Raw genomic sequence first — 25,830 nt, forward strand, 5'->3', positions numbered from 1 at the left:
CATCCCCCAAGAAAGGAATATTTCCTTCCTGTAGGCAGGTGGGATTTCTGAGTGGGGGATAAAACCTTGGGGCACTTTGAGTTTTAGAATCATAGAATCACCGAGGTTGAAAAAGACCTGCGAGATCATCTAGTCCAACCATCCATCTACCCCTTATATTTCCTCATGGTTTACATGTCCCTTAGTACAACATCTAAACGTTTCTTGAACACAAGAAATGGGTCTTCTCAGACCTGTACAAACACTAACAAATATATGGATTTGTAAAACCCATCCTGCCAAGGCAACAAGAGTGCCTTGGGATTCCAGACAAATGCCACCAGAAGCACTGCAGCAAGGAGTCAAGCCATGCCAGGTGGTCACTATGTGCTCCTGCCCAGGACCTCCTTGATGAACAGCTCAGATTAAGCTGTGCATTAAACAGCCTTACCCGTGTCCACTCCAATAGATGTTTCGAGAAGTTTCACTCTTTTTATTTTTATTTTTTATCTTGGGATAGGCTGTTTTCTGGTTCTCAGCTGCTACGAAGCTATCAACCTCCAATTATGCTTTTTGGAGTAAAAGTCTCATTTGTACACTGTTACACTGTGGTCTGTTTTTTTGAGTTACTGGTACATGCACAACCGCCAGGAAAACCAGGGTGTATGAGATATATTGGAACTAAACAAACTTGAATTCTTCCAAGTGCAATTCCTCGCAAACCACTGACAGCTGTGCTTTGCAAGCCACAGATTCACCCCAACACTGCTTCAGCCCAACTAAGAGAGTGACGAAATGCAAAGGATAGAGTTCAGCGTTAACCTCCAGCTTCTGGATGGGTTAATTCAGAAACAGCTTGTATTGTACTGTTGGCAAACATATTTATGCACTAGAAATGAGGGGCTGTTTGGCTTCCAGGGGCTGTGCAGGCAGAGAGGCAGGGGGAGTTTTCTTCTTTCATAGGTCTGAAATGCACAGTCAGCACATGTGTCCTGATCGTGCATCCAAGCACAGGGATGTGGGCAGGGTTGTACAAAAGAAGCAGCAACTGGTTTGTAACTGTGGTATGTACATATTTTTTTTTTTGTGTGTGATTATAATGCCAATTCGTATCAGAATAGATGAAGTTCGAACAAAATAACTGTTCTGTCTACTCCCTTTCATTTTTCTGCTCCTTATCATCAGTCTTCTTTTGTGCATCTGTGTAGAAGGAAGAGACTCCAGCACAGGACATGAACTCGTGCCTTTCCCACACATTAGGGCTCCTGGAAGCTGCAGGTTCCCATGGTGCACGAACCTCACAGCTCACAGTCAAACTGGTGAGACCTGCAGGCTGTGTGCCTAAATACTTGAAGTACCATTTGCTGTGCAGTTTTTAGCTTCACCCTTTTATTGGTTCACAGGAAGGGGAGAAAAAGAATCTCCCATTAATCCTCTTCCAATGAGCCATACAAATCCCTGCTCCAGCTTCTGTAGTGTTTTTACTGGAATGTCTTAGGATCCATTTTTTGTGAAGCTGTTATGGTCTTTCTTCGGGTCCTACTTTGTCATGGGCTCTCCACTTCGTGCTTTCCTTTGGCTTTCTGAGCCCTTCTGCGTGAATTTCTCTTCATCTTTTATTTATGGAAACAACCTCCTATAATTCTGAATTTTCAGTCCATCTCTCAGACATGGGTTTAGTGGTTCATAGAATCACCAAGGATCACCAAGATCATCCAATCATTCACCTACCAATATTCCCACTAAACCATGTCTCTTAGTACAACATCTAGAATTTTCCTGAACACCTCCAGGGATGGTGACTCAACCACCTCTCTGTGCAGCCCATTCCAGCACCTGACTGGAGAAGAAATATTTCCTAATATCCAATCTGATCCTCCCCTGGCACAACTTGAGGCCATTCCCTCTCATCCTATCGTTATGCAGGTGAAGAAGTTGACCTTCACCCTGCCACAGCCGCCTTTCAGGGAGCTGTAGAGAGCTATTTTCAGAGCTTCTCCTCTCTTCCATGCCTGAAAGATGAACTGTTTTCAGAATTCGACCAAACACTGACTTTTGCAGCAGAACTGATCCTGTGTGCACACAGTGCACGTGTCTTTGCTAGATTTGAGAATCAGAATTAGGAGAACTGGGCAGTCCACCAGATCTCTGGCTGCAAAGCACGAATAAAGTTACAAAAGCAGTCTGTTTCCAACAAAAAGTCTTGAAATTCCTGCTGAAGCTGCCTTAATTTAAAGACAAAATCAAAGTTAATTTGTAAGACTCATCTCTACACTTTTTTAATTTGAGATATTTATCCTCATCTCACTAAGCTGTGAAGTAGGCACTGTAGACATGGTAATATATATTCTCGTTGCTGAAAGCATGTTTGTGTATTTTGTATCATGTTCTATTCATGCATTTTGTACCTCAGTGCATTTGTGGTTTGTTTTTTTCAAGTTCAAAGCAAAACTGAATCCCAGGATGACTGTAGTGCCACGTCCCAGCAGCCAAGGGCAGACAATCCTCACCTCCACAGGGTAGGAACCAGATTGGCCCATTGCAATGTTTTGGTTGTTTGTACTACAAAGAGCATTTATGATTTTTCTTCTGTTAAGATACTGAACTGTAAAAGCTCTGAGCAGCAACATCTCCTCAGACATATCACTGATATGAAGCTCAGAAAAATACTGAGGTCCATGACTCCTCCATCTTTCTCAGCACTTTCTCAGCTGATAGGGAAAGCGTTGATCAAGTCACTGAAATTGACACTTATGTCCAGCTATAGCCATGGTGGAAGGGCACAGAGCCTGGGTTCAGTTTTTCCTTTGTGCAAGTAACTGTGCATTAGATAATCACAAAGAAGCCTTTTACCTTCTGTTGATGGTGTGGAAAGTGGTTCTCAGTGTACTACACTGCATGTGATAGCTGTCTCTGTGGTTGACATTTGCACTTTAATAAACTCACAGATAAAAAGAGACAAAAGTATTCAATTCTTTCTACTAACGGAGCTGGACAGAAGGACAGGAAAGAGAGTTAAAATACATAAAAGCAAAAAAAAGTAACAAAAGCAGCTTCCCTGAGCCAGAATACACATCCTGAGCCAGGCCCAAAGGTTTTCAAAAGTTTTAGCATGCATCCAGTGGAGCTGACGGACCTGACTGACATAGCACTGAAATATTTTCAAGATGTTTTGCAAAAATAATCCTTCATTACAGGAAAAAAGAACTTGGAAGATGATTTAGGACTTGTTCATGTATGCCTGTGATGCAAATGGATGCAAATCCCATTAAAGCACAAAGCTGCAGCGAGCACTCCAGCATCATCCCTATCTGCACTCTTCTCTAATCACAATTTTTTGCTACAACCAGCTTGATGAAATTCCAGTTCTCCTTTGGATTGAGCAAATTGGAAATGTTAGCACGGTGATTTTCATTTTGAGAAGGGATGCGGAGGAGCAGGGTTTACAATGCACACACAAATTACTTTAAGTTTTGATTTGTTCAGGATAGAGTAGAAAGGCTATTAAAAAAAAAAAAAAAAGGAAGACTTCAATTTCCTAAACAGCATCTTGACCTAAGTATATCCAATCTGTGGTTTAATCAAGGAAATCTAATCCAAATTGCTGAATGCAAAGCATTTGGTATTGTCTTAAGTCAACCCATATCAAATGATTTCTCTCCGTACGAGTGCTGGAATCTATCCATGAAGAAAAACACAGCATGAGTGCATTGCAAGGCTTCCTTGCGTCAAGGAAACTGCTGGCTGCAGCCAACACCAGTGCAAATGTTTATGCTTCACCACGAGGGAAGAGACTTGCAGCACATGCAGCATCATTAACAGAGGTAGCGTTGGATGGGGAGGGGGGCGAAAAGGCAATCAGGAGTTTTCCCAGTGGGATCAGCCCTAAACATGATCACGGAGGAGAGCCCCCCAGTGAGCTAACATCTACTTGGTTGCTATCAGGACAGGGCCCTGGGAGGTTGGGAAAGAAGGACACACATCCCCAGCAGCTCCGTGGCCAAGCACACCCCTCAGCCCCCCAGCTCTCCATCTCCCCTGGAGAAATCTAAATATTTAGGCTGGCTAGTGTGCAAAGCTGTGCATGTTTGAAGGGGGTTGTTTTATTTCTTTTTTCTTTTCTTTTTTTTTCCTCCTCTCTCAAGGATGGATGGAGGCCAATACACTTAATAGTAACCACATGGTAAAATAAATAAGAATGCCTGTATAGACTTGAAAGTAAACGTTAAATATTTGCTCTGTTTTTCTGATGCCTTCGATGCCAGCTTTGAAATGGCCATGTGGCAAACAGCGTTTTTATTTTGCCGTGTTTTCTTAAGCCTGGAACATTTAATAATTTCTAATTAAGCCACCTACATTTTCAGGGTTATTTATGAGCGCACCGATAGGGGGCTGGGGAGGGGCTGCATAGCACAGCTATGTTCATGTCCCTTTCTGCCAAAAGCCACGTAAAAACCTTACTGGAAAACAAACTCAGAGTTCACTTTTTTTTTTTTTTTCCTTCCCCTTTCTTCTTTTGAAAAGGTATTCACTGGATACACCGAGGAGAAACCATCAGCAGTTTATATTTCTCCTCCTACTTTTAGGAGCATTTTTCTTAAAATAAGCACTCAGCATTCCGAACACAGGGACAACTGTTGGGTGCATACCTGCTGCTGTGCAGTGGGGAAGCCAGAAGGCAGCCTTCACACGGCCTAGATGCCTAAGTTAGCTTGCAAAAATAAAGTACGTTTCTACTGAAGTCTTTATTTACTTTTTCATTTCTTCCCCCCTTCTTTATTTTGGAAAGGAACTAGCCAACTTTTCCACTATTTTATATACTTCATACAGCAAGAATGTAATAAATACCTGTTGCCCCAATACTTTCAAGACGAAAGGAAACTCAATGTTGTGTGATTGGAAACCATGTAATTCCAGCACTTAAAAATGGACAGTAAGAGATGGACATGGAGCAACTAAACTGCACAAGACCCCTCATGCAAATTTCGTAGCCATTCCAGAGGTAAACAGAGAGGTAGAAAGAGAGCAACCCTCGAAGTAACTGATGTTGAGAAAAATCAGAGATGTTCAAAATAAAAAAATAAAATAAAATAAAATAAAATAAAAAAGTGCCTCTTGCATGCTTACCAGAGTAAGTGTAAAAAATAAAGCTTTATTTACATAGGCATCAGCTCCCCACATTGACAAACATGGGCTCTCCCAGGCTCGGAACAGCACTTTGGGGATGCTCCAGGGCGGTCAGTACTGCCTGTCAGAAAAAGAAATTTCATAGCAACAGGCACTTTGGCAATAAGAGGTTCATTTGTAGCAATCACCCATGGGCATGCAAAGAAATGCTGTTGTAGCAGGGAGCTTAGGGGTGTGTTTTGGCAAGGCGATGCACACGGAGTGGATCGTGTTTGCAGCAGATACGAATTAATATGGCATATCTGAAGGCCGTGAATGATCTCCAAACTATATAGGTCATGACTGCAAATCCATGTAACTGTAATAACAGACTAAACCAAGAAATACTTATTTAACATTTAATACTGTCTACATCAGCGTTCCCGTGGCTTCAGAAGTCTAAATCACATTCCTCTATATCTCAAATATCCGTATATAGAAGAAGAAATCGAATCATCGAATGGTTTAGGTTGGAAGAGCCCTTAAAAAGCGCATTGCAATAAATAAAATCCAAGTTTACCTGAAGTTCAAGTACTCCACTAGGACGTACCCATCTGAGAAAAGGGGGGAAAAAAGCAAATTAGTAAATTCCTGAGCAAATATAGCAGCAACGGCTCAGCACAAAGCACGTAATATTATTTACCAAGTCAATTTGCTCCTTAGAACCAGATTGAACACTGACTACCTGTGCCAGAGAGCTCCTACAGACTTACATCTGCCCTCTGAATTGCGGCATATCACCGCGCTGCCCTCGGTGACATCGATGACATCCAGCTGTTCTCCAGCTGTGAGCGGGAGGTCGGCTCTCCTCTTGCTGGGGATGGAGCATGCAGCGGTTGCTGTGTTGATGACTGTGATCTCCTTGTCGTACTGTAGGCAGAGAACACGGACAGATGTTACTCCACACTGGCATGCGATGTCTCTAAGGGCAGGGAGGAAGGGTGGAGGGAACAGGTTGTGAGGCTTTGCTCGGGGCAAGAAGAGAGTTCTATCTGTTGTGATAGAACAAGGGGAAAATGGCTTCAAATGAAAAGAGGGCAGATTTAGACTGGATATAAGGAAGAGGTCTTTTAGAATAAGGCTAGTGAGGCACTGAAGCACATTGCACAGAGAGGTGCTGGCTGCCCCATCACCAAAGACACTCAAGCCCAGGCTGGATGGGCTCTGAGCACCTGATGGAGCTGAGGGTGCCCCTGTTCACTGCAGGGGAGTTGGGCTAGATGGCCTCTAAGTGTCCCTTCCATCTTAAACCATTCTATGGTTCTATGAAAAGCCTGGCAATATCGCTGATGGAGATCCTAGATGAGGAGATGATGCAGCAGGCTAGTTGGACATCTCTGCCAATGTAGATAAAGACAAATTTTCACCATGCTTCTCTTAAACGTGACACAGACCATCCTTCCTCTGCTGGCACAGCAAGTGCTCAAAAACAGACACGTACCAGAAAAGTTTCTCTAAATATCTTCTCTTCTTTTTCCATCTTATTTTTTTCTGCATTGCTCTTCTTGAATTTAAAGATGCTTCTGCATCGAGAGAGAGAAACACACACTTCTGAGCATTGTTTAAATAATCCCTGGCATTGGGAAACAGTGGGAAACGCAACCCAGAGTCTTGCTCCAGGCTTGGCTGCAATGAACAATTATGAAAGCAAAGCACCAGTAACAAAAGTCTTGGTTTTGCTTGTTTTCAAGCCTAAATGGTACAACAAGAGGCAATGTGGTAATTCTGGCTGGGAAAAATAGAATTGAAAAGAATTCAGTACTTTAAATTAAGGGCAAGGGGACATGCAGACTGTGTGGGAGTCCTCTAAAACGAAGGGTCTTGCCAAAATGGTAACCACTCCTATCACTGTTTTTCATAAAGGGGTGAGTAAGTGACTCAAACGTGTTGGTGAGCATAACTTGAGCCATTTGGTATCTCCTTTTAAATGCTCCCTGTAAATGGCATGAGAACAAATAAACACTTCATCAAAGTTTTCAAATCATTGAGTTTTCATAGACAATTGAGTTTGCCCCCAACAATTCATTTTGTTCTGTTTTTTTTTTTTTTTATTACTCAGATACGAAGGGTCCCCAGGTAACCTTTATTGTGAGCCATTTATGAAGAGGGGTTCAAAAGTCCTGCCTATTTCTGTTGCTTTTTTAGCTCGTGGAGCAGGATATAACCGAAGCAGAATTTTATATGGCACTGTAAAATTAAAGCAGGCTCTTAAAACTATGTGAAGGAGAGCAAAAGCCACGGAAATGGAGATGCCACTCTTTCTGTTCTATACACAGAGCTTGCAGCTGTGGCATTCATTTTAAAACTAAGATGGGAGGGAGAAAAAGCAACTTGCAGTAAGTCAGTCGCAGTTGGCTAACTTTCATGCTCTAAATTGTAAGAGGAAGAGGAAGCAAGAGTTGAAATCAAGGATTTCTAAGCTGTTAAGAGATTTGCCATTGGCAGACTCAGGCCGGAGGACCTGTGCTCTCTAAGGAGCTGATGAAATCGCATCAGCTTCCTGGTGCTCTGTACAATCATACACACGGCCCTATGCTACACAACAAGCAGTGTTTCAGCAGCCCCACACAGGAACTCTGTGGTAAGAGCCCAGAAAATATATCACTGACTTCTATGTGTTTGAAGTCCCAGGGACCGGGTCCACAAAAAAAAAAAGAAAAAAGAAAGAAAAAAAACCCCCTTGTTGCAGTGCATATTTATCTGATCTAAAAGAGAAATGAAATCGCCTGCTTCCTATGAGAGTCTTTGCAGCACCAGTAACAAAAAGTCTTGGTTTTGCTTGTTTTCAAGCCTAAATGGTACAACAAGAGGCAATGTGGTAATTCTGGCTGGGAAAAATAGAATTGAAAAGAATTCAATGCTTTAAATTAAGGGCAAGGAGACATGCAGACTGTGTGGGGGTCCTCTAAAACGAAGGGTCTTGCCAAAATGGCAACAGTTGATTCGTGATTGAAGATTGAATATTCAATCAAGGGAAAAGTGGAAGGGGAATGGAACTGAGCACACCAAAAAAGCAGCCCAGCGCCCAGCAATTACACCCTGTTGTCTCAGCTAAGTGGGAAGAACAGGTACAGCTCCAGGATAAGACCCACAAGGCACCCCTCACTTGCATACAGCTCAGATCCAAGAGTTTATTCTGAATTCAGGACACTTCATAAAGTTTCCTAAAAGGGCCTTGGAGCAGCAGCCAAATACTAAACATTTGCTTAAGCAAAGGCATGCTGCTCCTGCAAATGGCTTCAGACAAATGCAGCACGATTCGCCCCGTACAGCATTAAACATGGGAGAAACATATAACACCAATAAAGACCTTTCCACATCATCACTGCTTCTCCGCCGGTCCTTCGCTTCTTTTGCCATCAGGAATTTTGGCATCCACGATTTGTGCTTGTCATCCTTCTCTCTGAGAGGAGGGAGGGAAAAGCACTGCACTAATTCAGGTTTTGCAAGCAGGATGCATCCCCTCCCCAAACCCAGGCTGCACAAAGCCATGATTTTTCCCTGCCTCCCCCCAGCTCCCACCCAGACGCAAACATGCGCTCGCTTTGCAGAGGCACATGCTGCCTCCACCATCATCTGGCAGGCAGGCACGAGACATGCTGTTTCCATTAACAGCAATTTTTCTGACAAGGAGCTCGCCAGGACTTCACTGATTATCAGCACTGGGAGCTGGGCTTTTCCTTCCTTAGAAAAACGATCCCAACTTTGCCGTGTGGCAGCGAGCAGCTCACTCCTTTTCACATCTCTGGCACTATGTAATGTCAAAGAAGCATTTGGGGGGGGGATGTTTCTTGCCAAATTAAACACACAAGCAGAGTGCATCTGGACTGTCTCCAGAGGAGAGGGTCCTGACCCGCTCCTGACCCTCACAGCACTATAGGGTCCCCAGAAAACTCATCTCCTTGGCCAGTGCTGGTAGAAGCCCTCCTCACCTGGGGTCTTTTTGCTCGGTCTCAGCATCGTCGTACACTGTGTCTTCCTGGGAGACATCCGCTGGCATCCAAAGGCAGCAGAAAAAGTTATTGGGAAAGGTCATTCTGGATCCAGCACTCGAAGCGATTTATTGCAGAAGAGAACTGAGGGTGCTGCAAGTCATTCAACTCAAGGGGGTAAAGGCAATGCAAAAGGAAGATCCCACAACTCCAAAGACCGGCCACGACTCCAGCACAAGGCAAGGTGCTTGGGTTTTCAAAGCCCCAGCTGCACTATCCCAGACAGAGTTCCCACCCCAGGGATGTAGGATGCTCACTCTATTGCCATCCTCAGGCTTGTGCATGGGACAGTTGGTTTGCCCACCCCATGTACAGAAGGCATGACTTAGTCCCTTCAATGGGCAATTACTGTCTGGGAAGCACTGAAGCTTTGCAGAAAGCTGCTGGAATGCAGTTGCTGTTGTTCAGCAAGGATTGCTTCCCACATTGCCTCACAGGATACATTAAAATCTGAAGGATCTTCCAGAAAAGAAGAAGAAGAAGAAAAAAAAAAACAACAACAAAACCAACAACAAAAACCACCCTTAATTGCAGTGCAATCCCATGTTAAGCCTTCAGATGAACACTGACACATTATTTTCAGAGGCACAATGCATAAAATCTTCTCCACCATGCAACTCACCATTTCCCACACACACACACACACACACACATTCCCAAGTGCCAGACATGTATGCTGCTTACCCAAATTTGGCACCGACATGGAAAACAACCTGAAGATAGAGGAAAAGGCTGTTAGAAACCAGCTTTCACATCAGCATCACCCATAATGCTGTGAGTACTGAAACACTGGTGGCACACCATGCTTGCTGCTAAAGCAATGCAGAACAGTTCTGGATGCACAGGGTCCCTGACACCAACAGTATTTGTCAAAAGAGAGAGGTAAGGATCTTAAGTTGTGCCAGGGGATGCTGCTGTCAGACCAGCTTCTGCAGGTTTCTGACGTAAAGGAAGCCACATAGATGGATCATTGGCCACATCTGCTGTAGCAAATCTCCATGAGTTGACAGAAGCAGTTTGAGCGTTGTTTCCCAGGTAAGGCCGTGCTCCTTATTCCTGCTCTCAAATTACTGCAGATACAATGGGGCAAATCCCTCAGATTTAGAGGGGCAAAGGGCTGAGCAACCAAAGCCTGCTTACCTTAAGTTTTCCTTGAACCTGGTATTTTTCAGTTTCAATTTTTCTATCTTAAACAGCTTTCCAAATCTCTTTTGTTTTTCTGCTCTGTCCAAAATAGAAAAGTTTTTTAATTAGAGAGGCACTGGGTACTGAAGTATGTGAGTTGCAACACTCATATCCCTCGAGAACCTGAAGCTCAGAACCTCCTCCAGCAATGCATTTTAAGCCTAACAGCATAATGAGGATGAACAATGGCTAAAATGGATGGGTAAAGATGAAGGAAAAGGTGATCAAATTATGATGTCCAAGATGAAATCTTTTGTTTAGCTTCAAATTTATCTATGTTAACTGGAGCTGAAATACAGAAGAGGTAAAGTCTGTTTCCTGTCCTTTTCTGACCCAGATGTATTTGGAGTTAAAAAAATCCACAATGAAAAGGACAAAAATTTCCTGGCCAACCACAACTCACATTAAAGGAGGACATCTAGAAGGTTGTTCTATGTCCCCCCTCATCACGCATTTCTTTCCTATACACCCTTCATTCAGACATTCCACTGCATGCATTTCTCTCTCAAGCTTATGAAAGGTTGCAAATTTGTAGTGATTTTCAATGGAAAGAGAAACATAGAACCAAGATACTCACATGGGGACATTACCCACTCACAAGTACTATTAAAAACATTTTATATATACGTAAAGATTTTGTTAAGAGTGGTTTGGGGGGTTCAGATACTGAGTTCTGAACCCTGCGAACTTGGTCTCGGCCCCAGCTCTCTTGTAAAATTCCTTTGCAAGCTTCAGCAAGATGCACTGCTCCTCCATTTCCCCAAGAATTATCATCTGTGGAGAAGTGATGCTGTCACCTTTTAATAACTGTCCCATCACCTCCAGGGTTTCAAGTTTCCTATAGTTTTTCCCCCCTTCTCTGGCACACACTAGACTCGAATCCAGATGCACACCAGTATGAGTCCCACATTCATAGGGGAAAAGCAGATGTACTGAAACACCTTATTATTCCTCCCACGTTGCTCCTTAGAACACAGCCACCAGATGCACTCACAGTAATTGTGTGCAGCATCCGCAGCCCATGTGCCATTCCCAGAGGCTGTCTCTATTTCGTTCAAAGGGATGCAGGAAATCTGCAAGGGTAGGGAACCTCACAGAGCAAATAAGTGAAAACACAACTAACTTCAAGTTTCACCTCTTAATCCACTAAGGAAACCCTGGCAACATATAAACCTGAAGCTGCTAAACTCATTGCTTTTATAACACACCTTCTGGAAGCAAATATCACGAGAAGCCCTGTAAAAAGGAGCAGGTTGCAAGTAACATAGAGCATATCAGATGCAAGCATTAGCTCACAGCCTGGGCTCCTTTCAGCTTTCCAATCGTTTGTGATCCAAAATATTTGTTGTCCTTTTTACAAGGACAATGTCTCTGTTTGTCTCTTGAGCATTTTGGCATGTGAGGAGATGCCATTTTTCAGCTACAGCTGAACAACCTTTTTGTGCAAGAGGAGGGTCAGATTGCCCTGCGTATTTCATGCAAGCAAGGCTCTAGAAGAGGAATTGTTCCATTGGATGGAGAGTGTTACAGGCTCTCATAGGAAGGCCTCCCTGCTTAGGGACATAAATTTGGTAACTGTTATTTTGTTTCCTAAATGTCAGCCAAAGGGAAAAGAGGGAGAAAAGAGAAATAAATCCACCCATACAGCAACTCTTCGCAGTTGCATTAGGAAAATAAGGCTTCCAGCCAGTACCTGGCATGCAAGATCAAGTTTGAAATTCAGGCTAGTAAACTGCAACTTACTCCTCTTTTGCTGGATTATCACTCCCAGCCTCAACATCTTCATATGTTTCTTCATAGTTGCTTCCTGAAATTTAAAACCAAGGCACACCATTATCACAAGTCACAGTCAGTAGCAATGAGTTGAGTTTTGGCGGGTAAAATTAATCCAGGCTTTTACATATTACCCATACAGAGGCTTCAAAGCTGCTCACATGAATTCCACACTAGATACAAACATTGCTCCCCACTGGTTTAAATGGGAATTCAAAGTTATCAGGCTTTGTCATGAGGAGACATCATGGATGTTGAAAGTTAGATGGAGGTATTCATGTCATCTCCCAGGCACCATCCAAATTAAAAGCAGCCCCATGTGCTGCACTTACTGCTGTCTGAAGCAGATGGACTTGAGGCATCTGATGCACGGCTGCTTGGAGGCAAGAAAGAAGTATTACATGGGTATTTATGGCAGCACAATTTATAAAAGACATTTCATTTCAGCTTTAGTGAAGAGTTCATTCCATACTCACAGTCTGTCTTGAAGTCCCTCAACATCATCGTACACATCCTCTGGGGTCAGCAAGAACTGATGATGGTTTGGGTTCGAGGTTGGTCTGTCTTCAGTTGGTTCAGGAGCACCATAGTACACTGCAAATGAGGAAGAACCTCTGTTTTAGGAGCTTTTCTGTGCAACTTTTCTCAGGTCATGGGCAACTGTTAAGGTTGATAGGCAATGCCACAGTAAATGAGAGCTTTCAGGTATACTTTCCATTCTAGGAGTCCAGAAAAGCCACTACTAAGGACTACTTTCAGAAGAATGTTAAAATACTTCAGAAAAATTTACCATTTTAAAACTTGAAGATAAAAGTTTTGCAGTATATTAAAGAAATACAAAATATCCATCAGTATTCTCAGTTATGGCAGCTTTGAGAAGATTGCTCCTCAGCTAAAAATATCCCAGGAGAGAATTAATGGATGTTTGCAGAAGCGATTGTAGGAGAGCTTAGCATGGTTGGTAGCAATGCTGAGACAAATAATGGGCCAATCCATTGAGAATATACCTGTAGATATGCTGGGAAAGACAGGAGGAGGGAGAGTCTCCCAGAAAAGTCTTCCACCAGGAGATATTCCACGGAAACAAAGCATGAGAGCTGTAACTCACGAGGTTATGCAAGACTTATTCCTCAAGGACTTTTTTCAGTGGCAATAATAAATCTTTGATGTATTTAAAAGAGTTAGAATAATAAAGAAATGCAGCCACAAACATAAGAGCAGATACTGTTTCTAGATGAACACAAGGGCACACAGTATGTCTCACCAGAAACATACAACACCACAGAATGCTCTAGTGAATCACAGAAATTTCTGCCAAACAAGCCACTAAGAGAGCAATTCTCCTTGAAGATGAGGATGAAAGGAGGGGAAACAAGCTCCCAGAGCCAGCTTCTGGTGGAGCAATAACAGGAGGCCCACCATTAGCGCTTCTTGAAAACTGCCCATCAGAAACTGCTTCCAGCCATCCAAGGTCAACCAACCAGCAACACTGCTTACAGAAACAGACACCAACCAAATTACTGTGAAGCAGTTTAAAATAAAAATGAAGTAAATCCCCAGAACCACACCAATAACAGCCACAGCCAATTTGCACCTTCTCCACCACACCTCTGCTCTGTCCACATCGCCCAGCATAGCTGCTTTTCTTTCTTTCACATTAACATCTTGCAGGGGCAGAGTCAAGTCTTAGCAGAATCACAGAAACACCAAGGTTGGAAAAGACCTACAAGATTATCCAGTCCAACCATCCATCTATCATCAATAGTTCTCACTAAACCATATCCCTGAACACAACATCCAAATGTTCCTTGAACACCTCCAGGGTCAGGGACTCCACCACCTCCCTGGGCAGCCCATTCCAGTGCCTGACCACTGCTGAATACAGCCCATGCACTTATACCTGAAGCTACAGAATAGCATTTACAATCATGGCTGGCTTGAACTGTGCAGCTCAGCATCCAGAGCTGTGCACCAACCTCAGAGCATCTTGACAGGGGAAGACTGAGATCAGATGCCATAACTGTAAAAGGAGGCTCACTGGAACCACAGAGAAGATGGAACCAGGAACCATACTCCATCCTAATGAGGGACAGGGGGAGACGCCAGGCTCTCCTCGTGCTCACATGTGCTTCCACCGCAAGCCTCAGCCAAATGCTCTTCTGAGACTCAATAAATTATGAGAAGCAGAGGAGGTGGATTTCAGCTCCCTTGGATAAGGGCAATCTGTTAGGAAAACAAACACCTCGATTTGAGTTACGCAGATGGTTAACCAACTTAGGAAGCTATTTGCAAAACCAAAATAAATGATTCAGACCAGAATACAAATGCACATGCAACCTTTTGCCCTGGTTTAACTAAATTGGTTCAAGAGTCGCATTCAATTTTAACATCTTTTCCCATATGGAAGAGACATTTGGGCAACAGATGGGACTGAACATTGAAGAAATACACAACAGCCAAACGAGATACTCACAGGGTTTTGTTCTGTCTTTTGCCAGCCTTTGGGGGGTGCTGGTCACATCCTGCCTCATACGCGACACCTTCATCCCACCTCTGTCTCCTTTGCTGGCTTGGCCACTGAGAATTATGTATTCATTTCCACCTGGCTGAGATCAGACATCTGATTCAGTTGATCGAGTCTTCAGATACAGTTTTCTGATATAAGTTAATACAACATACATAGAAGCAAATAAAATATCTTTCTGTAGACTTAGAAGGGTTTCACACCGCTTTCCATGAGGGATTTCCAATAGCCATATGTGATTTCTGGCAGCATTACATGCCTTTTAGGCAGTTCTGGTTGAGTAACGGGCAAACAAAGGAAGAGATAAAAAGAAAACCCAAGTAGTTAAAAAAATCAAATATTTCAATTTCTTCATCACAAAAGAGGGTAAAAGGAGAAAATGTGAGGACATAATATGTTCTCAAGAATATGTTGAATACCTTCTTCACTTCCTGTTTCTCCCTTTCAAGACTTGTTTTTCCTTCTTTTTCATCCTCTTCTATAGCTCTTCTGGGACTGCAAATTTCAGAAATGGGAGAGATGTCACAACAGAGACATTAAGTGAAGTTACTGCCACACAGATTGCTTAATGACCGTGTCACAGTAGGCAGCTCATTTTCCCTTTGAATGATGTAGGTGCCCATAAACACCATTGGTACCATCAGGGCAGATCTCAATCTTAGGTTTGGATTTGGCCACTGGTTATTCAGGGTAATAGCAATCACTCTTGCAGAAGAGACAAGCTGAGATGACTGTTCTCTCATAGCACCAATGGACAAGCTAGATCCATGCGATCCCACAGTGATACCTGGCTCTCAAGACTTGCCTCCTGCCATGCTACATGTGATTTAGAGAAGATATATCAACAGAACCAGACGTGATATCTTTCTCCCCAAAGCACCTTAATGTTTCCCACTGAAATGGGAAAACCCCCTTTTATCTCATGCTTCTTCAAGTCCCACCAGCAATGCAGCCTTCAACCAGTGTCAATAATTAACATCACAAGGAGTCTGAAATAGGTCACTAGCAGGGTGACATTTGGTGTGGACCTTGCCTTACAGCTTCAGACCTAGAACTGGGTTTCCCATTCTGAGAACTCCATACCTCTCCATTCCTAAAGTTCAGGCTTCAGTATGAAGAGACAATATGATTATATATATATATATAATATATATATTATTTTTTTTTGTCCAGAGGAAAGAGACTCAGCTTCCTCCAGATACGTCTTTAGAAGGAAAACAAGCTAAGAAGTCTTGAGTGCTGACACCAAAGGACATGATCATTTATCTTTTTCCTGGTCACAAAATTTATGAAACTTCAGTCTGTTTCCCAGGTGTTACAATATCCCAACTTCAATCTGGATTAGCTATGGGTTAGAAGCAGTTTAAGAGAAAGGAAAGGAAATTACCTGGATTCACCAAAGAGAAAACTCTTCTGTTTCTAGAATAAAGAAGAGGAAAGTCTTCAGCCCCTGTGCTTTTTGCAGAAAGTCAAGCTTCTACATGGTACCTAAACTGTCATTTACTATTTAAAGAAATATTTCTTCAGAAAGCTCATAAAGTTTTTACATTTGGAATAGCCATCAGGCAAGGATGTTTCCTCTAGTCTACAGGACAGAAGATATACATATTGACAAAGTGCATGGAAATAGTGTAACGGTGCAAGGGATGAGGCCAATGAAGCTAACTTGTCAGCATGAAAGCAATCACAGGTTGGAGAGCTTACAGAAGAGGAGGGAGAGTTTTTTTTATTACTTGAAAATAAAGATTTCCAGCCTTCTGTAAAAGAAGGCTACAGATGAGCCACAGAATCTCTCTGCAAATCATGCGTAGATAAGAGAATTTGGAAGCCTGTGCTGCTTGCTAGACGATTTGATTGCTTTGCATGTCAGCATTTGAAAGTGGGGTTTGACACTTTCCAAAGAGCTGTTTTCCCCTTTCAGCAGAGCCAGAACCAACACCCAATCATCTGTCTGCATGAGGTGATGCTCTCTCAGCCCAGTTACCCACTGTGAGCTGTGCAGCCACACAGGGCTTCCCTGGAGACAATTCTTGCCCTGTGCAAAGCATCATCCTGCAGGACACCTCCAGTACCACTGGTTTTGTAGCTAGGGTAACATGAGAAGAGTCAAGCTGCAGTTTGCAGCAAGCCATCCGTGCAGCAGAGGACCAGAATCCATATGGTTGTCCCCACAGACGTTGCCCTCACTTATAAGCCAAAGCTCAAAGTGCACTTCCATGATCAGGAAGCTCAACATTGCTTTTATGCCTTCACAGAGGGATTACCAGCACCAACTCGCCTTTGGCAGGAGCTTCCAGAGCAAATTCAGTGGATTTTGCATTCAAAATTTATGATCTTGATACCAGTGCTTGACAATTACTTGGTCTGCCACCAAGGTCCAGATGACTTTACCACTTCCTTACATGTTTGCAGAGGAAGTCAAGGGGACTGACTCTCTCCCCAGCTGTGTTTGGAAACCTCATTAATCTTCATGTCCTCTCTGCAATTTCTTATTTATTCTTTGAGAGTCTTCACAGACAGCACACATACAGAAACACTCAGCATAGAGGAAATACAAATAGCAAAAGTTTTAAGGAAGAAACGTACGGTATACTCAAGCCTAGAATGCCAAAACAGGCTGTGAAGAGACTCACCTTGTGCTCTTGAGGTTCTAACTTAGGTACTAAAAAAGATAATTATGAACAGGTATTAGTTTTTAATTGACTGTACATCACTGTACTACAAGTTGCAAACCCCAGATTTATTCCATGCTCAGCATCTAGGCACACATTCACCAAGTCCCACCAACCACGGTCCCTCAGTTTGCTATTTAGCTTTGGCTTACGTTCAGAGGATTGCAAGCAACAAGTTTGGTTGGCCACAGTTTTCATAGCCCTCGAGGCAAACCCAAAAGGGCTACGGTGAGTTTCCCCAAGGAGGCTGCTTTTCTCCCATTCCAACGGAAGATTAAAACAATGAACAAGGCAAAAACTAACACCCTCCAAAAGCAGCAAATTTTTTAAAAAGTGAAAATAGAACAGTGGCAATTCTGATAGAGATTATTATACTGGGAGAAAGTAGTGGTGGAGATGGAAGTGATCCTTATGTTAAAAATACCCATTCCCAAGAAAAAATTGAGGTCTGCATCACTATTTTCTCTACTTTCTCTTCCCCATAGGCAACATCTTATTAATTCTCCTCATGGCAATTTTACCATATGAGAATCATCTCATAACCAAAATCCAAATTTATTTTTGGTCAGTACCTCAGAGTCTGTCCCTCTGTCCACGAGCCACGGGACGATACAGGCAGTCATTTTTTCTCACCCCAACCAATGTTCAACTGCTTTTCCAAACTGAAGCAGCTGTATTATTCCCCTTTTTAAGGCTGTGGCCCAAACAGCATGTAATTCCTTTAAAAGTCTTGTATTGCAGAGTACCTTCAATGGCACACAAGGTTGTGGTGTCCTCAGACTGATTCAGGTACATCAGGGTTTTCTCGTAATTATGCTGCTCTTCACATTGAGTGCTGAGAGGACAAGATAAAAGAGAGAACAAGGTTGGTCGTTTTTTTTTTCCTGGCCCTTTCAGTAGTCTAAAAAAATTTATTCATCTTAAGGACGAGAACTTCAAGTGCTTTGATACCGAGCCCACAAAACAGCAAAGTGAAATCAGGAATTCCTCAGAGGGAAGGGAGACCTGCATCAATGCAAGGCTCAACTGAGCCTCCCTGTGACCCTGCACTGCTTTTCCTTGATGAATACGGGGTGTAGTTATAGGGCTCAAAACACATCAGGGGACTTTGCATTGGGATTACGGTCTGCCGACAGCGATCCCTCAGGTTGAAAGGGAACAAAAAGCCCAAGGAAATCTGAGTGCCACATCTTTCAAACCTCTTGCAGCTACTTCAAAATAAATAGCAACCCAGTTGCGTTGTTCAGCAGGATGTTTCTTGCTTACGCAGGAAAAAAACAGATATCAGAGAGTAATACAAAGATCCTTGTCTAAAGCCAATGACAGACTGCATGCCAGCATGGCATACACCACACAGACTCAACATTGTCTCCCCAGCCCACGTCCCTCCAGTTTCCTTTTTCCCACTTCCCTCTTGTGGCAATTCAAATTAGCACCATCCTAGAATGGGTGCAAAGATAAATACCCCAGCCGTGGAGCAGAATATTTCCCCAGCAGCTTGGCTGAAGACCAGGCTGATGTTTATACGTATCCTGGCTCTCCACCAGACCCATAATACAGCTGGGCTGCATTGAGTGGGCTGGTGGGTCCCTGCCTGGCATTGCTGACAGCAGTGTTTATCCCCAAACATGGGAAAGGAGCCTGGGACCAACTGGCCCAGGTGGCAGCACCAGAGTCTCACTGGGATTTTATTACAAGTGAGGCTCCCACTTCTGGGCTTCAGGGATGAGAATTGTTCCCATTATTTTGCTGCTATGCAATTAAACCACGTACTTGGTACTACATGGTTAATATTTAACAAGTGACCTATTGTAAAGACCGTATCACAAGTACCCAAGCAAGATAGCTAATCTCAGTGTAATATATTACTGGGACAGCTTCCTTGTGGTGCATGACAGCTAGAGGGCTGGTTATTTTTTGACCAGTTCTCCCTTGACAAGCAAAGGCTGAAAGTTAATCACAACGTAGGTCAGGGCTGGTGGGGACATCTCCCGATTGAAGAGCACAACTTCATGTGCCGTTAGCCAAAAGAGCTCATTGCTTGGGAACCACAGAATGGCCCGGGTTGGAAAGGACATCAAGGATCATGAAGCTCCAACTCCCTCACCACAGGCAGGGCCACCAACCTCCCCATTTGAGACCAGACTGCCCAGGGCCCCATCCTTGAACACCTCCAGGGACACACACAACCTCCCTGGACAGTCTGTTCCAGAACCTCACCACTCTCATAGTAAAGAACTTACCCCTGACATCCAATCTCCTTCAACTTAAAACATCCTTCACTCCTTCAACTTAAAGCCATTTCCCCTTGTCCTGAAAACACCAAAAGGTGTTTTAAGAATCTGTCACTTATTGTCTGGTTCAGCCACTCCGTTTCCCATTTTCACAGTATACTCATGCATTCAATGGGAACATGAATACTTCCCTACGAACCAGAGCTTCTTTTGGGGCAGAACCAGGAGCACCTTATGACAAATCAGAGCCGTAATACGAAGTGCAGCAGCACCAGGGGATGGGGATGCTCACCATACACTCACCTTTCAGGGATCAGGTAATCCTCTTCCTCAGCAGCTGCACACAAACACACGGAGGATTAGTGCTTGCAGTCAACACTGCTCTCCTGCAGAAACAGAGAGGCCTTTCCTCGAGGCAGCACACAGGGACAGGCGTGAAATGGGATTGCCAGGGGATGTGGCTGTGCTAATGGCATTATTTCACGTTTCCAGGCAACAACTTCAGGTCTTCCAGAGATCAATAACTGAGCAATATCAATAGGGCATGCAAATGATGGCACTGAAATAACTACTTTCCTCCGTGCCGTTTACACATTTAGAAAAGGCAGGTACATTAGAAAAGAGTTGCAGTGAGAACCTCTTTCTTTTCCTTTAATTTTTACTAAGCTCAGCACAGATCAGTGAGCACAGCCACAGGAAAGCCAATGAGGTTTTAGCTGAGCCCATCATAGAAACACAGCTCCCTTTGAATTCAGCAAATTTGTGCCTGAAGACCTGGCTATGATTAAGCCTCTATCTATAAAGAAACAGCATTTAGCTGCTTAATAAGCAGCCCAAAATATTCCATTACCCTACATCAATGGGGTTTTATTATGGGAAACTGAACCTTCGCATCACTTGTTGTTGGAACACTTAATGACGTTGCCCTCAGTTGTATTTAAAAACACAAGCAGGGGATTAGCAGACCGGTTTCTACTGATTTTATTGTGCCTTCCCACAGCTGTGTGCTCTGGAGTGAAGGCATTTTGCACTGAGGTGGGGTGATAAGATCAGCGTGCTGCAGTGTAACGGCTAGCTACAAGGTGTTCACAGCACGTTGGAGTTGCAGCTGGGGGAGAGCTGCATGGAGTGAGCCAGCCAGCACAGAACAGATCCTTTCCCCAAATCAGGGACAAAAACCAGTTTCATTGCAACTGATGGGGTCTCTTTCATGTCTGAGGAAGATATGAGAAATGAATTAAAGCTTCATATTTCCACGTGCCTAATAGATATCAATAAATCACATATTTTAATTTATTTTCCCCCACTCAGCTGAAAATAATAGAAGACGACCTTATGGCTCCCTACGAGTCCCTGAAAGGAAGTTGTAGCAAGGTGGGGATCAGCCTCTGCTTTCAGGTAACAGCAATAGGATGAGAGGAAATAGCCTCAAGCTGCATCAGAGGAAGTTCAGGTTGCATAATAGGAAAAATTTCTTCTCTAAAAGAGCAGTGATGCATGGGCATAGGCTGCCTAGGGAGTGGCAAGGTCACCATCCCTGGAAGTGTTCAAGAACTGTGGGGATGTGGCACTGGGGGACATAGTGGGCATGGTGAGCTGGGTTAGGTTTAGACTTGGTGATCTGAGAGGTCTTTTCCAACCTTTATGATCCTGTATTGTCTCTTACTTGTTTCATTTTGCCTGTGAACTGAAGGTACCATGCTTCGGAAAGAGCTGAGATCAACTTTTGGGGGTCTCGAGGGCTTTCGAGGGGCAGGACCCAGGGATGCAGCTGAAGGAAGAGGTCTTATCTTGGGTGGTTTGCTGCCTGGGCTGTCCAGCTCTGTCCCCGCTCCCGGCTGACAGTGGGGAGGCTTTGACTCTGCTCCAGAGAAAAAACACAGGCAGTAATTACCCCTCCTTGCAGTACTGTTAGCTGTCGCATAAGTGCCTCTCACCATCACTGCCTCATCCTGAGGTCACACTCGCATTACACAACAGGGCTCCTACCATTCTACTGCAGTGTAAAAGCAAAGATAAATGGCCACTTTTACAGATTTCTACAGATTCTACCTGGAGAATTGGTGAAGTCACCATCTGTGGAGGTGTTCAAGAGCCGTGGAAATGTAGCAGTGAGGGACGAGGTCAGTGGGCATGGTGGGAATAGGTTGGACCTGGTGATCTTAGAGTTCTTCTCCAACCTTAACAACTCTATGATTGTATAGATGCTCCCTTTTCTCACCCTTTATTCTACTCTCAGAATTTGAACAATTTCTTAGTGCAAGGTTTTGGAAAAACACAGCAGAGCCCAGGAACCCTCCCTTATCTCAGAGAAGAACAGGAGTATTCCCATGGGCTAGTTCAGCATCATGCTTTGAGGGTTCCAACTTCTACTAGCCTTCAGTTCCACCTGTTGGGTTTCTGAGCACCTGTACGTGCTTATATCTATATCTATCTATGCATATATACACACACACATATATAATGTAAAAATTATAGCTAATTTTACCTTTCTGGCACTGAGGTTGCAATATAGTTGCTGCAGAGCTCCCAGCAGCTTTCCCATCTCCCTGGGCTGCCTGGGCAGAAGCCAGCCCCTGAGCAGGTCGGGCTGGTGTAGGATGGCTGCCAACTGGAGGCACCTTGCTGACGTTTGATGCGGCAGGAGTATGCAGCACCCTCTGCCCTGGGCTGGGCTGCACGTAGAGGTTCATTGGTCGCAGGGCTGGCAGCTCAGTACTTGCTTTCTCACCACCAGATAAAGTGTTCTGCCACATCCGTAGCGCATGGTGGAAAGAGTTCAGGAGCGGAGCATCCTCAGGGCCTGCTTGGACTGATGCTTGCTGCTCGGTGCAACAGGACACCGGATACTTTGGAGAACTGCTTTTGGGAGAGCTCAGCCCTTTCACCGAGATATTTTCTTTGCGCTCTTCATTGTGCTCCATTGGCTCTGTGTGACCCATCTTGGCCCTCTGGGCAATGGCAGAGAGCTGGGATGCAGGACAGGGAGGTTCACTGTGGGGTCCGGGTACCAGCACATCCGCCTTACTGTTGGGCATGCCATTACCTCTAGACACCAATCTGGGGGAAGGCTTCTGGCAGGGCTGCACTGTCTTGGTGGCAAGGCTGGAGTCGTGCTGAAATTTGGCTCGGAGGGCTCTGAAATCAGTCACACCTTCCTGGGCAGGGAAAGACAGGAGAGCACAAAGCAGATGCTTATAGAGTAGCAACAGGCAATTTGTGTGATTGTTTCAGAGAAAAAGAGGCTACGTATTCTGCTCACAATGATGAGCATGGAGCAAGGCATTCAATTCCTCTCCCAGGCAGTCACCAATTCCACAGCCATATATGATTTTGAACTAAGATAACTAATCAACGACACCACATTTTGAAATGGTCTGTAATGGGCATTTTGTTCCACCCTTCTTCCTAGACACAGAAGGCACATTTAGGTTGGAAAAGACCCCCAAAATCCCCAAACCCAACCCACACCATCATGCCCACTGACTGTGTCTCTCAGTGCTGCATCCCCATGTTTCTTGAACACCCCCAGTGATGGTGACCCCACCACCTCTCTGGGCAGCCAGTGCTCTTTTAGACAATACATTTTTCCTATGATTTAACCTGAGTCTCCGCTGATGCAACTCGAGGCCATTACCACTCTTCCTATCACTGTTACTCAGGAGCAGAGGCAGACCCCCACCTTTCTACAACCTCCTTTCAGCTGTTCCATTCTACAGGAAGGAGTCTGTGGGATTTGCCTGCAATTCTGTGGCTTAAACTCAGCCACAAACTGAACTAAGGAGAAAATATGAAGAACAATTTATGAGCTACTTAAGCCCTTGAACTGCTCTATAACTTTTTATATGCCATGATTACATTAGGTGCACTACTCCAGCAGCTTAGTTCAGCACGGAGGACTGCAGGGCTTCATGAGGACCTGTCCAATGAGGAAATTGGAAAAAATTATCTAGGACAGAACTTCGTTATTCTGAAAAAAGCCTCAGCCTTAAGTGTTAAGGCAGAACAGATGAATAGTATACTGAGGTTTTATTGCATTTAATTGCGCGATTTATTAAACACTGACAATTTCTCTTGAATAACCCCTTTCACTAACTTTATTACTTTCACAGGGCAGTGCATGATGTAAAGAGCCAGCCCTTGGGGGGGGGGGGAGGAACGGGCTGAATTGCTCCAATTATATTTCATATTAGCGGTCAGCAACGCGATGCCGCGTGAGCTGCTCAGACATAACACAGCAGTGAGCCCATGGGGAATGGGAGCTTTCAGAGGCTCAGGGAGGATGAAGAGGGTTTAAAACAAACCCCACGTGCACCAGATCTCTGCAGCAACATCAGACAGGAAATAAAGCGGCGTGGTGCCCTAATGCAATAGCACTGAGCTTCTGCACGTGCTTGAGCCACAGTTGAAGAGTTCAGTGCTGTTTACCTCCCCTCACCAGTTTTCTTTTGTTCCTGTAACATGTAGTTCCACACTGGTGAGACAGAGAAAACAGAAAGGAAAAAGTACCTGTGTGCCCGTGCCCAGCACTCTGAGCAAGAGAAAAAAATGGCATTGTAAAATGGGATTTTTGGCCAGGCGTTCATTGCGACAAAGTTCCCTTTCCTCTATCAACTTGTTATTCCTCTTTCCTCAACGTGGCAGCTAGTTAAAAGGAGGGCTATCACTTCTTGATGCATCCTACAGCATTCCTATGGGTGCCCCATCCCTGAAGGTGCCCAAAGCCAGGTTGGATGAGACCACGGGCAGCCTGATCTGGTACGTGACAACCAAGCCACAGCAGGGGTGTTGGGCTGGATGATCTTTGAGGTACCTTCCAACCCAAGCCATTCCATGATTCTGTGATCCCCAATTTCTGCACATAGCTGAGGTGCAGTGAGTTTTCCAGGTCTCTGCAGGGTGCTTTCCAGCCCTGGGAGGAATTGTACAGTTTGGATGAGAGAAGTGGGCAAAGTGAGGAGAATCTGCTAATAAATTGAGAGGGTTCACAGCGTGCATTACTGCTACATCTGGCCAAATAATTCACCAGGAATAATAACACATTTGGCAAAGGAGCATGCAAGTTGAGAGAGGGAGAGAACAAAAAGGAAACAAACTTTTCCTGGCCGGAAAGCTCTGAGCATTACAGAGTCAGGGGACAGCTAAACTTTCCATATTTTCTCCCTATAAATAAAACAATCTTCTAGCATTAATATCATTCTAGGAAGCAGAATAAAGCCCAGCTTAGGGTTTCAATAAGGACATTTTTCTGAAGGAGCAGAAGTTGGAGGTCTGCACTGACACAAGGACTGACCAAAAGAGCTCTGGGTTTTCTGCTTTCCTAAAAACAACAGACCCAGGGAGAGAGACCCTATGAGATGTGGGGCAGCAGAGAGAAAGGCTACTTGCCCCCATGCTACCTTCATCCCCCCTGTCCCCATCACTGTGGGAGCTCCCATGAATCAATGTATAACCAGCACTGCCCTCTGCCCACACACCTGGAGCCATGCCCACGCTGCAGGCACTGACTGTTCATTAACTCCCTGGCTTCCAAACAATTGCAAAAATTAAAACCTACCTCTACATTCCAGTACACTAAGATGAAGCAACTGCAGCTCATCTCAGAGCATAACTGGAAAACTAAAAGCAGTACCAGGAGCCCCTCTGCACCCTACTCTGGGGAAGGAAAATATCCCTGTGCAGTCTCACAGAGAGCAGACACAGCATTGGGAACACCCACCTAATGGGGTTAACCTTCCACCTGCTGCTGACGGAGGCACAAGCCGGAACTCTACACATTAATGGAGGAAAACAGAGCAACAAGCACTCCTTGTAGCTCACCCAATACTGTGGAAGGAACAAAAGGAGCAACTCTGTACTCACCACATCCATGGCCCATTCACTACCCTTCTGCTGCCCAGTGAGCCTGAACACACACACCTGGACCTCAGCTCTGCCCCTGGTGTGGGAAGAGCCTCACCTGGGCTGGGCTGCTGCTCAGCCCTTCCCACTCATCTTATCAGCCGTCCAGCTGAGCGAAGCTTTGCATTCTGCAAACAGTGGGTTGGGCAGTTTGAAGTCCTCTGTCCAGCTTTCGGTTTCACCTTTGTCTCCAGCGCTGGAAAGGAGCAGCCAGCAGGATTGCACGCAGCTCTCGACTTCATCTCTTGAGAACTGACCAAATACAGAATCATAGAATGGTTTGAGGTGGAAGGGACTCTTAAAGGCCATCTGGTCCCATGCCCCTGCACTGAACAGGGACACCTATGGCTCCGTCAGGTGCTCAGATCCCCATCCAGCCTGACCTTGGGCATCCACCACCTCTC

The 25,830-nt window shown here is 44.4% G+C and overlaps 1 protein-coding gene across 2 annotated transcripts; it reads right to left on the reverse strand.

Moving 5' to 3' along the window:
- Window positions 1-5,111: 5,111 nt before the first annotated feature.
- FYB2 (FYN binding protein 2) lies at window positions 5,112-25,503 on the reverse strand. Of its 2 annotated transcripts, none has more exons than XM_010716081.3 (20): window positions 25,388-25,503; window positions 22,014-22,683; window positions 21,192-21,386; window positions 19,829-19,862; window positions 18,038-18,126; window positions 17,253-17,281; window positions 16,007-16,038; window positions 15,039-15,114; window positions 14,569-14,701; window positions 12,572-12,689; window positions 12,428-12,468; window positions 12,066-12,129; window positions 10,278-10,361; window positions 9,822-9,850; window positions 9,078-9,138; window positions 8,456-8,548; window positions 6,587-6,668; window positions 5,859-6,015; window positions 5,666-5,699; window positions 5,112-5,227 (listed from the first exon to the last, which is right to left on the reverse strand). In XM_010716081.3, exons 1-20 carry the CDS (start codon window positions 25,394-25,396, stop codon window positions 5,218-5,220), a joined length of 2,040 nt encoding a protein of 679 aa, XP_010714383.1. In that variant the 5' UTR covers window positions 25,397-25,503; the 3' UTR covers window positions 5,112-5,217. The 2 variants fall into 2 exon arrangements, with proteins under 2 accessions (XP_010714383.1, XP_010714382.1); XM_010716080.3 differs by having other exon boundaries at window positions 21,192-21,389.
- Window positions 25,504-25,830: the final 327 nt, after the last annotated feature.

This window comes from Meleagris gallopavo, chromosome 10, assembly GCF_000146605.3.
Source record: "Meleagris gallopavo isolate NT-WF06-2002-E0010 breed Aviagen turkey brand Nicholas breeding stock chromosome 10, Turkey_5.1, whole genome shotgun sequence".
NCBI classification, from domain to species: domain Eukaryota; kingdom Metazoa; phylum Chordata; class Aves; order Galliformes; family Phasianidae; genus Meleagris; species Meleagris gallopavo.